This window comes from Saccharomycodes ludwigii, chromosome I (assembly GCF_020623625.1).
Source record: "Saccharomycodes ludwigii strain NBRC 1722 chromosome I, whole genome shotgun sequence".
In the NCBI taxonomy this organism is placed as follows: Eukaryota; Fungi; Ascomycota; class Saccharomycetes; order Saccharomycodales; family Saccharomycodaceae; genus Saccharomycodes; species Saccharomycodes ludwigii.
In genome coordinates this window covers 914422-936183 of record NC_060200.1, presented here as the reverse complement: position 1 = coordinate 936183, position 21762 = coordinate 914422, and the positions used below count along the sequence as shown (strand labels likewise).

Here is a 21762-nt window from a genome sequence, read left to right as displayed (position 1 = left end):
TTTTTTTTTTCCCCCTTAAGATAAATAACTTTATTTTAATATGAACTTAAAATGAAAGTAGATAATATAAAGAAAATAATAAAGTTAAACTAATAAGCAAAAGTTTACAAAAATTGTGTAGAATATATATATATATATATATATATATAGAAAGAGAGAGATAGAAAAAGAAATTTAGTTATTTATCGATAGCGATAATAATAAAGTTAATGAATATATATATAAATAAAAATATGATAATAAACAAGAGAGAGAACATAAGAGATAAAGGCGGGGAAGAGGGGCATCAGATCAAATTTATTATTAGTCTTTAAGTGACTTTTCTTTCTCATCCCCTCATTTGAATAAAAAGAAAAAAAACATTTTTGGAATTTTCAAGGCTTTCTGCAATGTCTTCTAAACAGTAAAGTTCCCATATGTTCTTCCCCTGCGCGCATGTCTATTTGCACCAATGTTATTGGACCTACGACTAAATTCAACTAAATTTCATACCTAATCAGTTTTTGGTGTTTTAGCCGCCGACCTAAAAATACCAACAAAATAAAAACAAAAACAAAACAAAAACAAAAACAAAAACAAAAACAAAAACAAAAATAAAAATAAAAACAAAAATAAAAATAAAAATAAATACAAAAAATGGCATGTTCCCACTATCACTTGAAGTAGTTGAGCTCTTTCATCTTCAATCTCGATTTCAAAGCCCAAACTTTATTCAAGCATAGTCCTAAAACTTCTTAGTAAATGTTTTAAGCATAACATGTCTTTTGGACGTCTGGGGGAAATGGTAATGGACCAAGGAAAATCCTTTGCACAGTGTGAAAAATCCAGCTGCACAAAACAACATAACAGAAACAAATATAACGAAATGATCATAAGCATCTAAAGAGCCTTTCCCAATAATAGCACCTGCAATGGGAATGCCAAACAAAAAGAAAAAACCAACAACACAATACATTGTACTGTATTTTCTACCAAATTCCTCAACTTTTGTTATTTGTGAACAGATTGTTGGTGCTAATGAAAGTAAAGATCCATAGGAAAAGCCATACAGTGCGGAAAATACATACATTAATTTCAAAGACTTATAACCAAACGGTAACCACATAATTAAATTCAAAAATGGCATTAAAAATACAATGGTGATCATTACATTTAATCTACCAAAATAATTATCGGCCAAAATACTGAAAAAATAACCACCAAAAATAGACAAAACATTTAACACGGTGATAATTAAAAATGAATCAGCTTGTGAAAATCCAGCGGCTATACAGTAAGAAGATAAGTATGTAAGTGTTAATCCAGTAGATAATTCTGCCAAAGCTGTTCCCAATGTGCAAAATATAAACTTGTAATCAGTAACTAGTGCTTTGTAGTCAAAAGATTCTCTGCAGTAAAATTTAAATGTTTGTAATAAAGATTTTTTAGTCTCAATGACACTTGCACCACATTCTTTGATCTCTGCCTGTTGTTTAAACTCTGGTCTCTCTCTAATAGTTAAAAGACAAACTGCATAACAGCCCAGGCCAATAAAGGCTAGAATTCTAATCGACCATGGGAAACCTAAAGAAGTAAACAAATTTTCCAACATAATAGGGAAAACAACACCACCAACACTCCCACCATTAATAGCAACAGCAGTGGCTATAGCCCTTTTTTTGTCAAAATAATGGCAAACAATACCTAATACTGGACTTACCAAAACACCGCTTCCAATTCCTACAATAATACTAAAGCATATAATAAAATGCCATACCTTAGTACAATTAGCTGTACCTAATAGGCCAACTACAAACAATATGGAACCAACTATACATGGTTTTAAGTGGCCATTTAGATCAAAATATAACCCACTGAAAACCGACGAGCTCAACACAAAAAAATTAAAAATGGAGAAGATCCATGAAATTGTAGATGTTGATTCATTTTTCAGTTGATTTTCTGAAATATAGGTTTGTATAATACCCGCTGTGAAATATAACCCCCATGAAGGAAACAAACCGATAAATACACCTAATACAACTAACCATGCTCGTAACCCACCATCTGGGAAAGTAATAACGTCCTCTCCTTCATCCTGTCCTGTATTATTGGGGGCATTAATAGTAGAATTAACTTCACCTTCTTCCACTGTTTCTTCAATAAAAATAATTTGCTCATCGTTGATATTGCTGGAAGTAGTATTGCTATTATTATTGTTGTTGTTGTTGTTGTTGTTGTTGTTGTTGTTGTTGTTGTTGTTGTTAATAGTACGTTGGTCAAGGTCTGATAATATTTTATTAGTTTCAAGCATGGTCATGTTTTTCTCACAGTTATTTCCACCTTCCACTATTGTCACCTGATCTATCGTTTCTTCTTTATTATTGTCTTTTTTATGGGTGCCATTAGACTTCCCAGTAATAAAGTTTCTTATTTTTCTAATAGCAGTTGTATTTTCATTTTTTTTTAAATTAATAAAGTTATTACCATTTGTACTAGTATTACTGTTTGCGGATCTATCAGTATTATTTTCGACGGAGGCTTTTAACTTTTTTATCATAGTCATTAAGTATTTGTTTACTAGGATTTCAAATAATTAAATTTCTCGTTCTTTTTTCTTTTTTTTTTTTTTTTCCCCCAGTTCGTCTATTGTTAAACAAGTATCTAAAAATATAGATGTTCCAATGTTCTCAGTCAAAAATCGTGGATTTTTGAGATTTGGCTAATTTAAAAATGCGAGCCTAATCGAGTATATATATATATATTATGAGTTTTTTCTTGTCCAAGAAAAACAAGGAGAAAAAAAAAGAAGGAAAAAGGAAAAAGAATAAAAGAATTAAAAAAATAGTCATAATAAATCGGCTATGGCACATTGCCGTGTTTGTCAAGCTTTTCGTCTTGTAAACGTTTTTTTTCTCTTATCAAAACAAGATAAAACATTATATAATCGTACAAGGAAGTTAAATTGCAATGAGGAGATGCTTAACCTTATAGTTATCTCCGGCATTCCGTTACCAAATAAAATTAATTTAAATATTATTAAAATAAAAAAAATTAAAATAAAAAAAAGAAAAAAAATGTATGCTGTTATGTGATGTCAGCACCATCAAAAATAGACCGTCTATCGTGTCTATTGCAGTTTGAGCTCTTCAAGTTAAGAAACCAACAAGATTAAAGAGCATACGTATATTGCATAGTCTTGAGCTCAAACCTCTAAAAACAGTTAAATGTTCCTTTTTCTAATCGTTATTTTTAAAAGATTATTAATTATCATCGTAGTTAACTTTTTTTTTTTTTTTCAAACTTATAAATACCAATACAGCTATTGCCTAAATACTTGAATATTTTATTATCATTATTATTATTATAATCTAATAGTGGATAGAGTACAATTATGGGCAGTAAGTAAATAAAAGCATTATCTTGATAATATCTCCAAACTATAACATAAAACCCATCCTATAGTAGCACAAAATTGCATCAACAAAATTTATAATGGTATAACACTTAGTAAATTAAAAATCCTAAGATAAACTATAATGTTGTTTCCTGATTTTACTTCAAAGATTGTGCTGAATTATTTACTGATCAGATCAATAGAATATTCGTGATCTGGATACTAACGATAAATAAATATATATATATATATATATAAGTCAATGTTTCTTATTACAAACATAAAAATAATATGGTAGGAAATAGTCACCTAGTTTAAAATAAATTCAATGTCATAAAGCCCAAGGCAACAGCAAATATTTGCAAAAATAAATCTTTGATTGTTTTAGGTTTGTTAATTTCAGGTAGTATATTGGTACAAATAATATAAAACAATGTACCGCAAGTTAATGATAATAAAATCTGTTCACTAGTCAATTCTTGTAAGCCCAAACTTAAAAAGGAATTTGTAGTCTTAATACCTAATTCAGAAAAATTAATGGTTAAAATGCCACCATTATTATTTTGAACAATCCAACCGATGAAAACGCCTATAAACGATCCAAAAGAAGATAGAAATTGTTGCTTAAAACATTGAATAAAAGATAGCCCAGCTTTCTGTTTTAGTAAAGCATAATCACCCATAACATGTGGAATTTCATGTACTAATATAGCCAAAGTTGTAGAAATACCTAACAGTTTGGAATTACCAAAAGTGGAATATAGTAACACACCGTCACTTAAACAATGTCCAAAGTCAGATAGAATATTTAAATAAATAACACTCCACTTATTACTGTCCGTAGTGTTGACTTCTTCTTTTTCGTTTGCATGTGCATGACTATGCGAATGACCAGCATGTGTTTCCGTGTCACTATTTCCATCTTTGTTTTCCATAAAATGTGCAAGCAATTTATCCATGAAATAAAATACTAAAAATCCAATTAAACACCAAATTCCCACATATAGCGAAACATTTTCAGATGGTTGTTGAACAACTTGTAAAACTTGATCCTTTATAGTATCTTGTTGGTGACTATGACCTTCATGGTTATGACCATGACTATGTAAATCCGTACTGACACCATTTAATGCACTAGAAAATAACTCGGGCAATAAATGACAAAAAAATTCACCCAATAATGTACCTAATGAAAAACAAATTGTTTTATTACTTTTTAGTAATTTATTTTTAACAAAAGGAGGTAATAAAATCATAAATACAACTGGGATAATCAAAATTAATATAATTGATAATATGGAATTTGTTAATGCCGAATCATTAAAACGATAATAATACAATGATAAAAATCGTACCAAGTTTGATAATGAAAGGTTCTCCCATGTGGGGAAGCTTTCTAAAGTAAAAAGTGTTGTAGAAATCATAAATATTGGGACGTTAGTAATATGAGGTAATTGTCTAACTTGTTTTATTGTTATTGTTACTGTTATTATGTCGTGAAAAAGATTTTATTTGAAAAAAAAATCAAGCAGAAATGAACTGAAACAATTATATGTTGGAAACTCGTCAAAAAAAAAAAAAAAAAAAAAAAAAAATGACAATCGTTAGTTTTTTAAAAAGAAATTATGCACCTTTTTTTTTTTTTTTTTTTTTTTTTTTTGGAAAAAACAATCACATGCATAAATAAAGTCTACAAAACTTTTGTTTCTGTTTATTTTTTGAAAATAGAAATAAAAAAAATAAAAAAGCAGATCCTTGCTTTATTATAGGAGCACTATAGGCACGATGGCAATTATAATTATGTTAGCACATATTATACAACAGATTTACAAACTATTATATGGTTATTCTACATTACAAACTCCAAGCTTTATAAGCTTGAGGCGCTTCCAAAGAAATACTTTTGACTACTAGTTTAGCAGAATTATCCTCATCATTACCATCTTCGTTTTCTTGTTTATCCAAATTAACTTTTTTCGCATGTTGGGCCTTTAAAGCCTTCATTTCAGCCTCTCTAACACTTTTCAGTTTTAGAAGCTCGACATTGTCAATATTTAATGATTTTAATTTTTGATTTAAAGTCTCAACATCGTTTAGAAGGGCAACTTTATCAGATTGTAGCTCAGTCAACACATTGATATATTTAGTCTTCAATGTCAACATGGTTTCTTCTAGTCCATTTATTTTCTCCATTTTGGTGTCCAATTGTTGTAATTTATTATAAACTAACTCTTGTGCAATTGCTTGTGACTCATTTAGATACTTAGTCGATAACTCATTGGAGTTTTTAATAATTTTGTTTTTGTTTTCATCATTTAAATTTTCTATTAATAATTTAACCGCTTCCTCCAAGGAGTTGGAAGTTATAGAGGTTTGTTTTTTTTTTGGTGGTAATAGTTTGTTTATATATTCATCTTCTACGGGCAACTCAATAAATTTCAATACACAATCTTCTTTACTTCTTCCAGTATGTCTGGCAATCTTTTCCCAGTTTGCACTAAACATATCTATACCTTCTAGTAACAGTAGCACTTCTTGATCAGACCAAGTTGCGTGATTTTTAACATTAATATTATTATCTAATTTGATAAAATCAGAAGAATGAAAATGATTGGAGAAGTGACCTTCCTTAAAACACTTACTACATAAGTTCTCGGATCTACTACGTAAATTATGGTAATGTATTTTCACGGCTTCATTCCCACATGAGTGACAAATGTACTTTCTAAAATGCTGAACTTGTGAATCTAAACTATTAAATTCTGAGACATTAGAATACACAGTCTTTTTTAAACTCAAATTTATTGGATGAGAAATTGCAGTGCTATCATCGTTATCGGTAGCAAATTCATCTTTTCGAATGTAAGGTTTTAGACCCGTTGGCGTATCCAGAAGAATTTGAAAATGGCCGGTAAAATGAGGACCAACCAAGGATGGTTTTGTTTTGGGATCTATTTGGTAATTAATTATTCCCCATTTTTCTAAAAATTGATGTATTTTGACAATGGACCCAACATCCATAGCTAAATTCCTTCTCACGGCGGTAATGGTTAAATATTCTAGTGGATTTAACCTATATGTATTGACAATAAAATCTCTGACATCCTTGTATATCTTTGAGGTTTTAAAAATACTACTACCATTATTATAACTATTCTTATTATTAAAAAATTCTGGAAAATAATTTCTTTCTATATCGTGTATTAAGGATATGTCAAACCAAGCAGCAAATGATGGTAATATTATTGGATGTGCTTGTGTAGCGAGGAATTTCACTGCTCTTTGTTCTAATTTTGCTGCTTCTGATTCATAATCTGGTTTAGGCACTTGTTGTGCAGGTAGTGTATCTGTAGCAACAGTGGCATTAAAATCGGCATCTGTATTTTCTTTGCTTGCATTAACATCAGTTGAACTAATTTCTTCCGTTTTATCAGTTGTGTTCTCATTTCTTGTTGTAAAAGTTTCATTTTTATTATTATCGATGGTACTATCATTTTTGTTTGTTTCTTGTTCAACCGAAGGTATATTATTTTGTGTTGTTTCTTGTGACATTTTTTTTTTTTTTTTTTTTTTTTTTTTTCCTCTTTTTCTTTTTACTTTTTGGTTAATTAAATGTTTTGAATTTGTCCAAGTTGTAAATCTAAAAATGTTTCCCCTCAATGAGCGGTTTGTTTGCTATCTTCTTTAGCAAAAAGATAATCAATGAACGTTTTAAAGACCAAAAAAGGACTTAGTAAGCTTTTTTATTTTTCCTTTTTCTGTGTTACAGAAAGAAAAGAAAAACAAAATTAAAAAAAAAAAAAAAAAAATAAATAAATAGAAATGGAAGTAGAAATAGAAAAAAAAAACTACAATATTTATCTACGCTGATTTACATACTAAGAAAAAAAAAGAAAAAAATATATTGGTATTATACACAACTTACTTGAACAACACATAAAGATAAATATATCGTTCGAAATGATAGAAATTTAAAATGCTTTATTAAACGCGTAAAGAAGGAAAGAAAAGAAAAAAAAATAAAATAAAATGTTATTGGAAATGATAAAGAGATCTTTAAGTGGTATGCATTTTTCACAATTCTACTGCATTTGCATTTATTTTGTGACCAAAATAAAAGAAAAGAAAAAATATCTAACAATAACATAAAAAAAATAATGACAATGCCTATAACAAGACAGTTAAGGTCCAGAAGTTCCAAAATAAATTATAAAGAAAAGGAAGAACACGAACTTGGACCAAAAGATTTAAAGAATCAAAAACAACAGGAAAATGATGAAGAATCAAACACACGAGAGGAGAGCGACCTAAATTCTGATGCCATAATCAATTCTATTCATTTTGGTGCTACAGATACTATGGATGAAAATGCCGATAACCACATTGCTTTCATAAATAACAATGCAATCACCAGGAATAATACGAAGAACATTATATTGAAAGACAAAAACGAGTGTGAACGTGAAGACGTGGAACGGGAAAATGAGAGCGATCATGATGATGTCGATCAGCAAGAGGATAAATTAATTGATGATTTAATATCTTTGAAAAACAAAGAGTTTAAAGAACGGGAATCAAAGTATAAAAAGATCAACGATGATAAAGCGAAGGATAACGAAAATACCAAGTCTAAGAATATTAATAGAGAACACAACACAGCTAAGGATGAATTGGGCAGCAAAGATCTAGAACTAAAATTGGATCAACTAAATGAATTTATCAGACAAAGCAAAGTATACTCGCAAATTATCGCAGACACGTTATTAAAGCAAAATATTGAAGACAACACTGTTACTGATACCGCTGAGAACACTAAACGTAAAGCTTCTGCGGAACCTAGTAAGAAAAAACGAAAAACCATTATGGAATTTTTCCGCCAAAAAGATGAAAATGTCCAGCAGGAACAGGACGATGATCAAAATGCTAGTGCGTATGCCGACAAATACGACATTCAGCAACCTTCAATGATTAAAAATTGCACGTTGAAACCATATCAAGTGTCAGGGTTAAATTGGTTGACTACATTATACTCCAATGGTCTAAATGGGATCTTAGCTGATGAAATGGGATTAGGGAAAACCTTACAGACAATTTCCTTATTAGCCTTTATATATGAAAATGATACACCAGGACCATACTTAATTGTGGCACCATTGAGTACCATCGATAATTGGATGAATGAGCTACAGAAATTTGCTCCGGATTTACCTGCACTTAAGTATTATGGCGCGAAATCGCAAAGAGACAAGTATACCGTTAATAGGCTGAATAGCACAGAAGGTTGTGTTGTCACGACCTATGAAATAATAATAAGAGACATTGCCAAATTAAATGCCGTCGATTGGAAGTTTTTGATTGTTGATGAGGGTCACAGATTAAAAAATATTAATTGTAGGCTAATTAAGGAATTGAAAACGTTAAGAACTAATAATAGGCTATTACTAACTGGTACACCATTACAAAATAATTTATCTGAATTGTGGACCTTATTAAATTTCATATTACCTGATATTTTTTCGGATTATGAAAGTTTTAGCAAATGGTTTGATTACGATGATCTTGCAAATACTACAAGTGACAAATTAAATGATATAATTAGTGCAGAATTACAAAAAAACCTAGTTACTAATTTGCATACCATTTTGAAACCATTTTTGTTAAGAAGATTGAAGAAAAATGTTTTAAATAAAACATTACCTCCCAAAAGAGAATATATAATTAACTGTCCTTTGACCCCATGGCAGGAGTTTTTATATAGAAGCACATTAAATTCGGACCTAAGAGCAATGACATTATTTTATGCTATTGATCTATTTTTCAGCTGCAATTCTTCGAAATTTGGTAAACTACCGAATAGAACCATTGAAGAATACATAAATTGGAAGTCTAGTGGTAGTGATATTATGTCTACCACTGAAACTTTTAAACAAATGGATATACTGTATGATAGATTTATTGATAAACAGATTAGATACAAGAAATATTCAAATACAATGATGCAATTGAGACAAATCGTGGATAGTACACTTTTAATATACTCACCCTTCCAACTTGAGGACGTAACGCCCCAGTTGGATACTATTGTGAAATCCAGTGGCAAATTGAAAGTGTTGGATGAGCTTTTGACTAAGTTAATGGCGTGTAATCATAAAGTATTAATTTTCAGTCAATTTGTTGGTATGCTAGATATAATCGAAGACTATCTATTTTTAAAGAAAATCAAACATTGTAGAATTGATGGTAGCATGGATAATGACGAAAGGAGGGAACAAATTGAACGGTTTCAACGGAATGCCGGAACTTCTGTGAGGGATAAAAGTGACATGGATGTTTTTTTGATTAGTACTAGATCTGGTGGATTAGGCATCAACCTAACGCATGCGGATAGTGTTATTTTATTTGATAGTGATTGGAATCCACAAGTTGACTTACAGGCAATGGATAGGGTACACAGAATTGGCCAAACTAGACCGGTTGTAGTTTATAGATTTTTCTGTGATAGGACTATTGAAAACGTTATATTATCAAGAGCAATGGATAAGAGATATTTAGAGAAAATTGTGATTGAAATGGGGGACTTTCAAGTATTAAAAGATTTATCGGTGTCCGGGAACCTCACTGGTACGACTACGAAGAATATTAGTAGAACTAATTTGTTGAAGAATGAATTACATAAATTATTAAATCAAAGGGATTCCATCATAGGATTTACTAAATCTGATCTAACGCGTACCAATAGTACAAGTGAATATGCGGCCAATAATAGAAACGCTAATTGGTTAACTAACAAGGAATTGAAAGTGCTGGAGGATAGATCATTAAAAGCGTACGATGGTAATAATATTAAAGCTTGTCCTCATATAAAGTTATTTGAAACGTCAAATAATGAATTCTTTTAGGGGATGGAGGAAAGGAAGGGAAAGGAAATAACATTTTTTATGTTTGTATTTAAATATCATTTTTCACGATACCGCCCTTGTAAAAAAAAAAAAACAATTATTATCAATCGAAGGTAATAATAATATACACACATACAAATTATAATATTAATAATGTTTCTTAGAAAAATCTGTAACACGGAGTTATACTTCTATGTATTGATATTTAATAGTATCAAATTCTCAAATATTTAACTTTTTTTTTTTATTTATTTATTTTTACCCTTTATTTTTTATTCAATAAATAAAAACACTTTTATTTCCTTTTATAACTATTTCCTTTCTATTTTTTTTTTTTTTTTTTTTTTTCCTTTTTTTTTTCCCCTGCTAACTCACTTAAAATTCACTTGAATAACTAAGAAGAACAGACTCTGTTTGTTTTTATCTCTATTTTTGTTTCATTTTCATCGAATCATAAGCAAATTACATACAGAAAACCACATTTTGCTAAACAAAAAAAAAAAAGACAAAAAAAACAAAAAAAAAAAAAAAAAAAACTTACCATTACTCAAGATTAATCAACTAAATACAAATATTTCAGCAACAAAACGTATCACAATGTCTTATCAACCCGAATTGGATAAGTTTATTAAAAAAGTGAAATTAGATAATCCAAATGATTTCTTTCAATATGGCGCTCAATATTTTCAAAACAAGTTGCAAACTCAGCGTGAGTATTTGAAAAATATTGAGAGCAAAGCTTTGGAACATGGTTTGATTTTATTTCCATCGAATATAACGCACGATATAAAAAATGACGATATAAATGATGGTAAAAATGAAAATGGTGCAAACATTAGTAATGATGATGTTTTATTTAAGTCGCCATTTGTTGATTCTGATCCTCATACTGCCCACCATATAATTGAACAAGATAATAACAGCAATAATGTCGAAGACTCTACTAATAAGGGAAAACTTGCTGATTTTAGTCTTGCCCATGATGATCCTCATAATACCAAAGGCAACAGTGATGTCAAGGATAAAAATGACAAAAACAGCAATGGTGGTATATTTAAAGGTGGGTTTACTGTGGGTTCAGAATCAAATAAAAAGAAGGAGAGTCCTTTAGATCCAATGGCACCAATACCATCATTATCGAATTCTTCAACGAAAAATACCAAACCAGATGCTAGACCCAGACGGTCTATCGTGAATCCAAAGCCGTTGCCATTCAACTTTAATGCACAAAGAAGAACATCTGTTAGTGGAGAAACATTAAAGCCAGACACTTTTTATCTAAATGACGACGAGCTATTATCGGCCAACAAGAAATCCAAAAAGAGTGAAGAACAGCTAAAGAGATTATCAAAGGCTATTGGAGATAATTTCTTGTTTAAAAAATTAGATTCCGACAGTAAAAAGTTAGTTATTAACTCTTTACAGGAAAAGTTTATTGGCCAAGGTGAAGAAATTATTAAACAAGGTGACGAAGGTGATTATTTCTACATAGTAGAAAATGGTACTGTTGAATTTTTTGTTAACAATGAAAAGGTTAATACTAGTGGACCAGGTTCAAGTTTTGGTGAATTAGCTTTGATGTATAATTCGCCAAGAGCAGCTACAGTGATTGCAAAAACTGATTGTATATTATGGAGTTTGGATAGACTAACTTTTAGAAAGATTTTGTTGGGTGGCAGCTTCAAAAAGAGAGTTCTATATGATGAGTTTTTAAAATCAGTACCAATCTTGAAGTCCTTGACTACCTATGACCGTGCCAAATTGGCAGATGCCTTGGATACAGCATATTATAAGAGTGGCGACGTGATAATCAAGGAAGGAGACGTTGGTGAAAATTTTTATTTTATCGAGCGTGGAGCTGCAGATGTTTTGAAAAAGGGACATACTGAGCCTATTGCTCATTTAAAAGCTGGTGATTATTTTGGTGAAGTTGCTTTATTAAACGACCTACCCCGCCAAGCTACCATTAAAGCCACTGAAGCAACAAAAGTTGCCACATTGGGGAAGAGTGGATTTCAAAGGTTACTAGGTCCATGTGTAGAAGTTTTGAAACTAAATGATCCAACGCGTAGGTAAGTGATAGGGATGGATATTATATTTTTTCTTTTTTTTTTTCTTCCTTTGCTCTGTTTTGTTTTTTTTTCTTTTTGTCTTTTTTATCGATCTGAGCTTTTAAATTATATTTATATATATAAACAAATAAATAAATAAATCGCTAAATCTTTTGAAAGTTATATTTTTTAATTTTTTTTTTTTTTCCCCCTAAAAAAAAAGGATAAATAAATACATTTATATACATATAAAATAATTAAATATCTTTAATTTTTACGTATTAACAATTACCTGAGTTTCTGCTTATTAAATTGTTCCCATTGAGCTGGTGAGAAAAATAAAAAAGTATATTACCATGGAAGACCGGTGTAGTACTCCTTAGTATTATACATCCACAATAAACTGGTAGTAGAGACAATCAAAGGACCTAAAAAGCCACCACCAAACTTACAACTTCTGTAAATTATCAATTCACTACCAAAATGTAAAAGTGCAATAATATAAGAAATAAATGTCAATTGGAAAACATGATTTTCAGTAATATACAAAGCGCCATATAATCTAATAACGCAGCTAACTAAGGTCCAAGTCCCAAATAATCTACAACCCAATGGAGTAATTTGGCTTGGTTTACCTTCATAAACTCTACGGGTCAAAGCCAAGCCGCTGATATAAGTTTGAATACTGTTAAAAACACTCACTATTGAAATGAACAATAGCCACTTTGGCAAGTAACCTGGATAGTTTATGGTTGTGGCCAGTTTGCTTTTAACTATTTCGATGATACCTTGATACATGCTATTGAAGGGAGGATACTATTTTTCTTTGAGTTGTGCTTTGCTTATTAGGCTTAAGGTAACATACCAAGGGGAAAGTAACAGAGGGGAAAGTAACATAGGAAAAAGAAAAAGTAAAGTAAAGTAAAGTAAAGTAAGTAAAGGAAAGAAAAAGAAAAAGAAAAAAAAATAAATAAAAGAGAGGAAAGAAAAAGACAAGAAAATAAAAGGGTAAGAGAATAAAATAAAATAAAATAAAATAAAATATATCATGCTTTTTTTTCCACTAGTTATTTAGATCATTTTGTTATGTTGATTTATACCAAATAAGTTTAGTATAAAAATAATATCAGGCTTCTTGTTTTTTTATTCTTTAAAAACATTGTAAAAATTTAAATATACATTTTTTTAGGCTACTTCGTTTAAAAAAAAAAACAAAAAAAAACAGTGAATAAATTAACATTTGTGCATCACGTGGTGTACTTTCAAACGATAAATATATTATTATTATTATTATGGTTTAAGATTACCCGGAAACATATGTGAATATTGTTTATTTTAGTTTATTCAGTAATGTATTTTCTGGCTATTCCACTGAAATTAAATCAAATATTAACAATCACAACAAAAACAAATCTTATTTTATACATTCACGTGAACGCAGAATTGAATTATCATTTCCACTTTTTTTTTAATTACTTGAGAAATTAGAAACAGATTATTTTTCTTTTTTTTCCTTTTTTTCCCCTTTTTTTGTTTTTGAGCGAAAGCTCGATTTTCTTTTTTGGTACTTGTTAACTAATTATATTCATAAGAGTTTTAGGAAATAACATACATACACCCAAGACAAAATCCAAAGGAGGGAAAAAGAAAAAAAAAAAAATGTCTGATGAACAATACGATGCAGCCTTAGATTTATTAAGTAGATTGAACCCAGGTTCAGTTCAAGAAAATTTAATGGCTTTAATTTCTTTAGAACCAACTTTAGCTGACGATTTACTAAGTAGTGTGGACCAACCACTAAAACTACTAAAACCTAAGTTGCAACAACAAAATGATAATACAACTGGTGTTGGCAAAGATTTTTTATGCTGTGATTACAATAGAGATGGTGATTACTACAGATCACCATGGACAAACAAATATTATAATTTAGGAACAGGACAACAGACACAGGAAACTGAAGAAAGCTATTTCCCTGGCGACGAATTGAGAAATTGGGAACAATTATTCAATGATTCATTTGAAGTGTATAAAGATATGTACTATGAAAATGGTGGTGTTTCCTCTTGTTATTTATGGGAAACTTCTGAGATCGAAGATAACACTTACGACAATGGTTTTGCTGGTGTAGTATTATTTCAAAAAGGTAAAGGTCAATTGGGTAAATGGGACAGTATTCATGTATTTGAGGTTAGTAAAGAAACTGAGGATGCTTTTAATTATAAATTAACTTCAACAATTATTTTACATTTAAATGACAATGACAAGACTAAATTGGGTGGTAATTTAACAAGACAAGTTGAAAAAGTAATCAAGAGACAACCTGACAATATTGCTCTTGATGAGTTTCATATTACAAACGTTGGAAGTATGGTTGAAGACATCGAAACACAAATGAGAACCATGTTGGAAGTTGTTTATTTTGAAAAAACTATGGATATATATCATCAATTGAAATTTGCTGTTGATACGAGTGATAATAGAGCTAAACAACAAGAAGATATTATTAAAGGGTTGCAAAACTTGTGATTGTTTCTAGTTTTTACCTTTGTCAGCTTCTTTATATATCAGTTGTACCATGTAATATCCAAAGTTATTTAAATATATATAAACTTATAAGGTAAGTTTCACGTTTTTTTTTCTTTCCCTTATTTAATGTTTTAATTCATAAGTTAAAAAATGAGTACCATGTGCTGAAGGTAAGAGATTCAGTTTGTTGAGAGATAGCTTTTCCCCTCGTGTGAAAACTTAGATTGTTATCAACATTAATTATAATAATGAGAATCACAATTAAATGCATTTGACTGCGAGATTTCTTAGCACCGTATGTGCGGGTTGTTATTATTGTCGTGGCAAATAACGAATGGAAAAAAAAATTTTTTTTTTTTTTTTTTTTTTTGTAAGAGCTTCAAACAAACCAATTAAATAAGTAGTGAAAAAGAGGAAAAAAAAAAAATTTTTTTTTTTTTAAATGTATCAACTCTACCATTACGCATTGCGAATATAATAAACCTTCAACTCTAAATAATTTTTGAGTATTTAAAAGGCTTGCATAAAAATATAAAAAGCAGCGTATTTGGAAGAAGGGAACTTAATTTTTTTGTAAAACATTATATATTTACAATCCACAAAAATTATAGCAGAATAAAATAAAATGAAAAACTACAAGCACAGCATTTCACGTTGCTATAAAAATGTTAATGAGCAAAGAGGTGAGGAATATTGGGATTATGAAAAGACTTCCATTGATTACAGGATAATTAATAATAGAACGAGAGAATATGAAATTTTAACTAAAGTTGGGCGCGGCAAATATAGTGAAGTTTTTAAAGGCATAGGTCTAAAATCAAAAAAATTAGTTGTTATTAAAATGTTAAAACCAGTTAAAAAAAAGAAAATCAAACGTGAAATTCAAATTTTAAGTAATTTAAGTAACTATTCGAAATATGTTAATATTGATGAAAAGACAAAAAACATGGAATTCAACGAAAAATCCTACTTGAATGAGGATACCATCGTTCCAGCTGACACTATAGTAGAGCAAAATAAATTAGAAACTTCTCGTTATACCAGAGAATACTACAATTTACCACATGATGGATACAGAAACATTATTGGGCTACTAGACGTTTTACGCGATCCCGTCTCTAAAACTCCATCCCTAGTTTTTGAATATGTAGAAAATCTGGATTTTAGAACTTTGTATCCCACTCTCAGTGATCTAGACATAAGATTTTATATGTTTCAACTATTGAAGGCACTAGATTATTGCCATTCAATGGGAATAATGCATAGAGATGTTAAACCGCATAACGTGATGATAGACCATAAGAATAAACAACTGAGATTGATTGACTGGGGATTGGCTGAGTTTTACCATCCAGGCATGGAATATAATGTCAGAGTGGCCTCTAGATTTTTCAAAGGCCCCGAGTTATTAGTGGATTATAGAATGTATGATTATTCCTTAGATATATGGAGTTTTGGCACTATGTTAGCCTCAATGGTTTTCAAGAAAGAACCTTTTTTCCATGGAATGAATAATGTTGATCAATTAGTTAAAATTGTCCGTGTTTTAGGAACTGATGATTTTTTGAAATATTTGGAGACTTATAGAATCACATTACCCTCTGATTATAAGGATATGGAACATTATATTAGAAGACCTTGGAGAAGATTTATTAATGAGGAAAACCAAGAATTATCTGACAATCCGGACATTTTAGACTTCTTGGATAATATTTTACTATACGACCATCAAAAAAGATTAACTGCTAGAGAAGCTTTACAACATTCTTGGTTTGCTCCGATTAGAGAAGGTAACTATCAAAAATGAGTCCCCTCCTCCTCCTCCCCCTCTTTCTTTTTTGTAATATATATATATATATATATATATATATATATATGTTATTAATATTATTTAATTTAATCAACCTTTCTTTTTTATTTTGGTATTCGTTTATATTAAAACTTGGTGTAAGTTGATTTTATTTTTTGGAAACTATATAAAATTTTATAATCGTTTAATATAATTAGCAATGAATGGATTAATTTTATATCATCTTTTTCCCTTTTTTTATTGCAAAAATTTTCAAGTACAATCGGTAAAATGAAAAGTATATATAATTGGACAAATTTTTTACAAAGTTGAATGTCTTGTGGTAATATTGATGGCTTTACTGTTTCAATATTATTGTTTGCAATATATGTGCAAAAAATTTCTAAATATTTGGGTAGTTTAATAGTTATCTTTTGAACAGTGAACAATGCTAAGTTGTTTTGATTTATTTTATAGTTACTAATAATTAGTGTAGTTATGATAAAAATACATTTTTTCCGTAAAATTTCAAACATATTTTCTTGCTTCTTATTATCAAAACTGCTGGTATTTTTCATATTTCCATTACTTTTTTTCTTATTATTCTTTATAATTTTTTGAATACCATACAATAGAAATATTAGTTTGTTATATTCCAATATTTTTTCAGTATTACAATTACTTTCCTTATCATTTGCCAAATCTAGTTCAGTTATATTATCATAGTATTCTTGAAGCAATACATTTGAAATGTTTCCTTCCCCCCTCAGTTTTCCTTTTTTTAGGTGAGCAATTTTCAAATGTTTTTCACCCCAATAAATTAATGACAAAATAATTAGTAATAAAGTGAAAAAATTGTAATTATTTTTACCATTTTTCAATATATTCTTTGGTGAAAAATAATAGTATAGAAACAGATTCAAAACGTTCTTATAAGATCTGGTATTTTTGATCCTTATAAATGGTTCGTTTACCAATATGGAAAAGAGAGACACATTGTTTCTATCTATGTTCGAGTCCTTAGCATGAGCTAACTGACAGTTTAACACGGTTAAAAAAGTTTGGGAGTCATTGAGTTTCAAAAAATTGCAAACTTTAGTAAAATTAGCATACGAAACGTTATCCAAAACGGGACCCACCAAAAACCCAAGATCGGCACCACATTCATTGTGGGTAGCAGCCATATCAGAGTTATCATATAAATAGTTGATATCATTATTAGGTATATATTTGTGTAATAACTTTAACCAAATATTTTTATTTCTTAATTTAGTCAATGCCAAAGCCAATTGGAATTCTTTTTCATCCTTAAACTTTATTGTACTTCGTTTCTTATTTATTTGCTTTGAAGTTGTTTCGTATTTGCTTGACATTAAGTTTTTTTTTTTATACAGATGCTTTTCTTTTGTGTTATTTTACTTTTTTATCATTCCACCAAGTAAGAGTATAATGCTGAATGTTAAGTTAGCATATAGAACAAGTAAAAACCAAGGGCAAGAGTAATCTGAAGTAGCTTCAGCGGCTAAACATGATTCGGAAAAACTGAAATAAAACGAAAAAAAAAAATAAAATAAAAAAAAAAAAAAGTTACATATAGAAGATGGATGAACGGTATATCTTATAAATCCCTTGAGAATGAAATATATAACATTTATTCTGATATTGCTTGCAAGATTATGAACAAATCACATTACAAAAAGGATTAAATAAAGATAAAAATGTTTCATATAAAAATATAAAATTATGATAATTAATAAGGTGAGAAAATAATTTTAATAATAATACTAATAATGATGATAATGAAAAAAAAAAAAAAAAAAAAGTTATCTATAAAAATAACACCAATAGCGCCAACTATAGAACATATAATAATAATAATAAATACCCATGCTACCTACAAAAATACCTAGGCATATCACTGTAGCCCCCTCCCAATCTATAATTTTTCATCATGATGACAACAAATAGTTCCTAATTTTTTGATAAACCTTTGATTATGTTATCTAAAACTTCAATTCTTTTCTTCAATTCTTTATTCTCATATTTAAGTCTTTCATAGTCCCTCATAAACTGTTCCTGTTGTACTTTTTTTCTCTGTCTACATTTGTTAGCAGCAATTCTATTCCTTTCCAACAATCTGGCTCTTTTCCAGTCCGGAGTACCGGGTATTAAGTCGGAAGAAGGAGGATGTGATCTTCTTCCAATGCCAGATAACTTATGTGCAGTATTATTATTATTATCATTAGTGTTATTATTATTAGACGTCTTTGCCCTACTATTACTGGGTGTATTACTATTAATATCAAATGTCTCAGTATTATTACTAACAGTATTCCCATTTATGCTAGAAAGGGCACCGCCATCATCAGCATGAGTTGTGATACCATTAATATTGGTGTATACGCCAACCTCACCATTGCGGTTTGAAATAGATGGTACATTACTACCACTTCTCTGTACTGACGAAGCATTATTAGTATTATTGTTATTATCATGTGCATTAGTATAACCAGTATTATCGTGATATAGAGACGGTAAAGGTGGTGGTTGTAAGTAGTATAATTCATCGACTAATTCTGGATTTTCACCCAACTGTCCTATTTGACCATTAGATATACTAATTCTACGCTGAAAAGGGTATCTATTAAGCGAAGGAAACCTTTTATCGATATCAGTTTCGGAGGATTTAGGCTCATTAGAATTCGTATTATTGTTAGTATTACCAGCGCCCAGATTGTTGATATTATAAAGGATGTTGATATCATCCTGTTCTTCTTTCTTAAAAATATTTGAAGAATTTCCTTCTATGGAGGTAGGTGTAATATTGTTATTGTTATCTAAATTAACAACCTCGCTGCCTTCAAGACTATTACTTCCAGATTGCACGTTATCAGATGCAAGTGTACCTGCATTTGCAACAGGACTATTATATTGTCGAGTAGCAGCAGTGCTAAACTCTCCCTTTATGGCAGCATTAGAACCATTAACATATGCCTTTCTACTTACATCCTCAAACATACCAGTTTGGAAAATAGGTGGATTGGTTAATGGAAAATGAGAAACATCTATGCCAAATGGTTGGTATAAAGATGATAACGAGTCATGCAGCGATAAAAGCCCATGATGATTATTGGCTAAACCATTATTGTTATTTTTATTGTAATTTGCATTATTATAATTATATTTCAAGTGCTGTGACTGAGGTTGTAGTGGGACTTGTGGCTGTTGTTGACCATTTATAACATAAGGCTGCGGAGGAGTTGAACTATTAAGATGTTCCTTCCCTGTGTTATTGTTAGAAAGTGTCATATTTTTATTCACGAAGCTAATTTCTTTGTTATTACCAGTCCCTAGATACAAATGTGATGTGCTTTATCTGCTCTTTTTGATTTTAACAATTTGTTTTAAACTTTTTTTTCTCATATAACAATGTTGAAACGATTATAAATATGGATACGAACAAAATGGGATAAACTAAAGTATTAATCCGAGAAGAATTGAAAGTTTTTTTTTTTTAGTAATGAATTTATTATTATTAATGAAAATATTTGTCATATGGTTTTTTTTTTTTTTAGCATATGCGTAGAAGAAAAAAAAAAAACTCCTTTTTTGTTTGTCAAAGAGAATTGATGTTAACTGCTGCATTTCCAATAATACTAAAAAAAAAAAAAAAAAAAAAAAAAAAAAAAAAAAATTTTTTTAATTTATATATTTACCCGAATAAAATAAAATAATATAATCAATACAAATATTTATATTCGTAATTGACATAGCTTAAAGTGATAAGGTTTATAAAATCAACTAGTTAAGATTTAACCCTAGTACATCTCTTACCTTTCAAGAGAAAAGACAGTACTATTTGTATTCTTGTACTAAAATATGTACATGCCATATTAATGGTCATGTGATCAATATGCTTTTCAAGCACGTGTAAACTTACATATAAATAACACTAGATATAACCCGACACAAAAAAAAAAAACGTGATGAGTGTGTATAACAAAATTAATCAACTATAAATGTTTGGAACAAACTTCTGTATATTAGAGCGGAACACTCTACCCCTCATTGTACCCTTTTTTTTTTTTTTTATTTTATTTGCATTGTTGAAAAACCTCGTCTTCTCATCTTAAAACAATAATATTTAAAGAACAAAAATAACAGTATAAACCATGACAGAATCACCCCCTGATATAATAATAGAAAATCAAAGAGGTATAACTTTATTGGGGTACCCAATATATTCAGCGAGATTATTAATTAAACATTTAGATCCACCAAAATATCAAACATTCCCCGATTTGGTACATGTGTCAGGTGGTCCTAAATTATATCCATTAGAAAGACAAAGACAACAGCCACAGACCACTGAATATAAATGGTTTGTTAGTATAGATTTTTATTCTTCAAAATACTTTAAAAGTGTTAGTAAAAGAAATGAGGAAGATATTTCTTATAATAATAATAACAATGTACTTACCACGCCAGACGATATAGACGAACAAGGCTGGTATTATGCTTGGAATTTTAGATCAGAAAATTGGAATGGTAAATATGGTATCGTTAGAAGAAGGTTTTGGATTAGGCTACCTGTGGTTTAAAGGTTACTTTTATTATGTTTATAAAAGCAAAATTACCAACATTACCGATTTTTATCACCTGCGCGTTTTAGGACATTCGGAAAATGAATTTCTCGGTCATTGCAGTTTTTTTTTTTTTTTTTTTTTTTTTTTTTTAACTTTAAGGTCGATTCCCTTTCTAAGATGAAACACCTGTCATACAGACACCTTCTTTATTATTCATTCCTTCCATCAAAAATGTATACTATTAAAAAAATAAATTTATATCGCAAAACGCAACTGTATATAATAAGAGTATGAATTTATAGAAATTTATATTTATTTAGTTACTCCTCTTACTATTTTTCTCTTATTCTCTACGTTTACTCTCTGTATTTTACTATAATTATAATTAACAATATTTATATTAATAACTGCTATTGATCGTTTTTTTTTTTTTTTTTTTTAATAAAAAAAAAAGAAAAAAAAAAAAAGCAAATTTGCGTTGCTTTACTTAATAACCAAACAAACAAAATAAAAAGATTGCTTCTTTAATATT

At 29.4% G+C, this 21762-nt stretch overlaps 11 protein-coding genes across 11 annotated transcripts; 5 read left to right on the top strand and 6 right to left on the bottom strand.

Moving 5' to 3' along the window:
* Nucleotides 1–724: 724 nt before the first annotated feature.
* On the bottom strand, nucleotides 725–2545 carry SCDLUD_000391 (MCT family MFS transporter; the record flags this gene model as incomplete). Its single annotated transcript, XM_046078572.1, has 1 exon — nucleotides 725–2545. The coding sequence occupies one exon, from the start codon at nucleotides 2543–2545 to the stop codon at nucleotides 725–727; it is 1821 nt and encodes a 606-aa protein (XP_045936728.1).
* Nucleotides 2546–3690: 1145 nt separating this feature from the next.
* YKE4 (Zn(2+) transporter YKE4) lies at nucleotides 3691–4800 on the bottom strand (the record flags this gene model as incomplete). The annotated part of the gene is made up of 1 exon (XM_046078573.1): nucleotides 3691–4800. The coding sequence occupies one exon, from the start codon at nucleotides 4798–4800 to the stop codon at nucleotides 3691–3693; it is 1110 nt and encodes a 369-aa protein (XP_045936727.1).
* A 430-nt stretch (nucleotides 4801–5230) lies between these two features.
* Nucleotides 5231–6928, bottom strand: RSC8 (Rsc8p; the record flags this gene model as incomplete). The annotated part of the gene is made up of 1 exon (XM_046078574.1): nucleotides 5231–6928. One exon carries the CDS (start codon nucleotides 6926–6928, stop codon nucleotides 5231–5233), a length of 1698 nt encoding a protein of 565 aa, XP_045936726.1.
* Nucleotides 6929–7533: 605 nt separating this feature from the next.
* Nucleotides 7534–10275, top strand: IRC5 (putative ATPase; the record flags this gene model as incomplete). The annotated part of the gene is made up of 1 exon (XM_046078575.1): nucleotides 7534–10275. The coding sequence occupies one exon, from the start codon at nucleotides 7534–7536 to the stop codon at nucleotides 10273–10275; it is 2742 nt and encodes a 913-aa protein (XP_045936725.1).
* A 597-nt stretch (nucleotides 10276–10872) lies between these two features.
* On the top strand, nucleotides 10873–12351 carry BCY1 (cAMP-dependent protein kinase regulatory subunit BCY1; the record flags this gene model as incomplete). The annotated part of the gene is made up of 1 exon (XM_046078576.1): nucleotides 10873–12351. One exon carries the CDS (start codon nucleotides 10873–10875, stop codon nucleotides 12349–12351), a length of 1479 nt encoding a protein of 492 aa, XP_045936724.1.
* A 326-nt stretch (nucleotides 12352–12677) lies between these two features.
* On the bottom strand, nucleotides 12678–13124 carry ERG28 (Erg28p; the record flags this gene model as incomplete). The annotated part of the gene is made up of 1 exon (XM_046078577.1): nucleotides 12678–13124. The coding sequence occupies one exon, from the start codon at nucleotides 13122–13124 to the stop codon at nucleotides 12678–12680; it is 447 nt and encodes a 148-aa protein (XP_045936723.1).
* Nucleotides 13125–13985: 861 nt separating this feature from the next.
* On the top strand, nucleotides 13986–14855 carry CAP2 (F-actin-capping protein subunit beta; the record flags this gene model as incomplete). The annotated part of the gene is made up of 1 exon (XM_046078578.1): nucleotides 13986–14855. The coding sequence occupies one exon, from the start codon at nucleotides 13986–13988 to the stop codon at nucleotides 14853–14855; it is 870 nt and encodes a 289-aa protein (XP_045936722.1).
* A 625-nt stretch (nucleotides 14856–15480) lies between these two features.
* CKA1 (casein kinase 2 catalytic subunit CKA1) lies at nucleotides 15481–16662 on the top strand (the record flags this gene model as incomplete). Its single annotated transcript, XM_046078579.1, has 1 exon — nucleotides 15481–16662. One exon carries the CDS (start codon nucleotides 15481–15483, stop codon nucleotides 16660–16662), a length of 1182 nt encoding a protein of 393 aa, XP_045936721.1.
* A 128-nt stretch (nucleotides 16663–16790) lies between these two features.
* Nucleotides 16791–18017, bottom strand: SCDLUD_000383 (uncharacterized protein; the record flags this gene model as incomplete). The annotated part of the gene is made up of 1 exon (XM_046076708.1): nucleotides 16791–18017. One exon carries the CDS (start codon nucleotides 18015–18017, stop codon nucleotides 16791–16793), a length of 1227 nt encoding a protein of 408 aa, XP_045936720.1.
* Nucleotides 18018–18615: 598 nt separating this feature from the next.
* CST6 (Cst6p) lies at nucleotides 18616–19953 on the bottom strand (the record flags this gene model as incomplete). The annotated part of the gene is made up of 1 exon (XM_046078580.1): nucleotides 18616–19953. The coding sequence occupies one exon, from the start codon at nucleotides 19951–19953 to the stop codon at nucleotides 18616–18618; it is 1338 nt and encodes a 445-aa protein (XP_045936719.1).
* Nucleotides 19954–20816: 863 nt separating this feature from the next.
* Nucleotides 20817–21245, top strand: SPO73 (Spo73p; the record flags this gene model as incomplete). Its single annotated transcript, XM_046078581.1, has 1 exon — nucleotides 20817–21245. The coding sequence occupies one exon, from the start codon at nucleotides 20817–20819 to the stop codon at nucleotides 21243–21245; it is 429 nt and encodes a 142-aa protein (XP_045936718.1).
* Nucleotides 21246–21762: the final 517 nt, after the last annotated feature.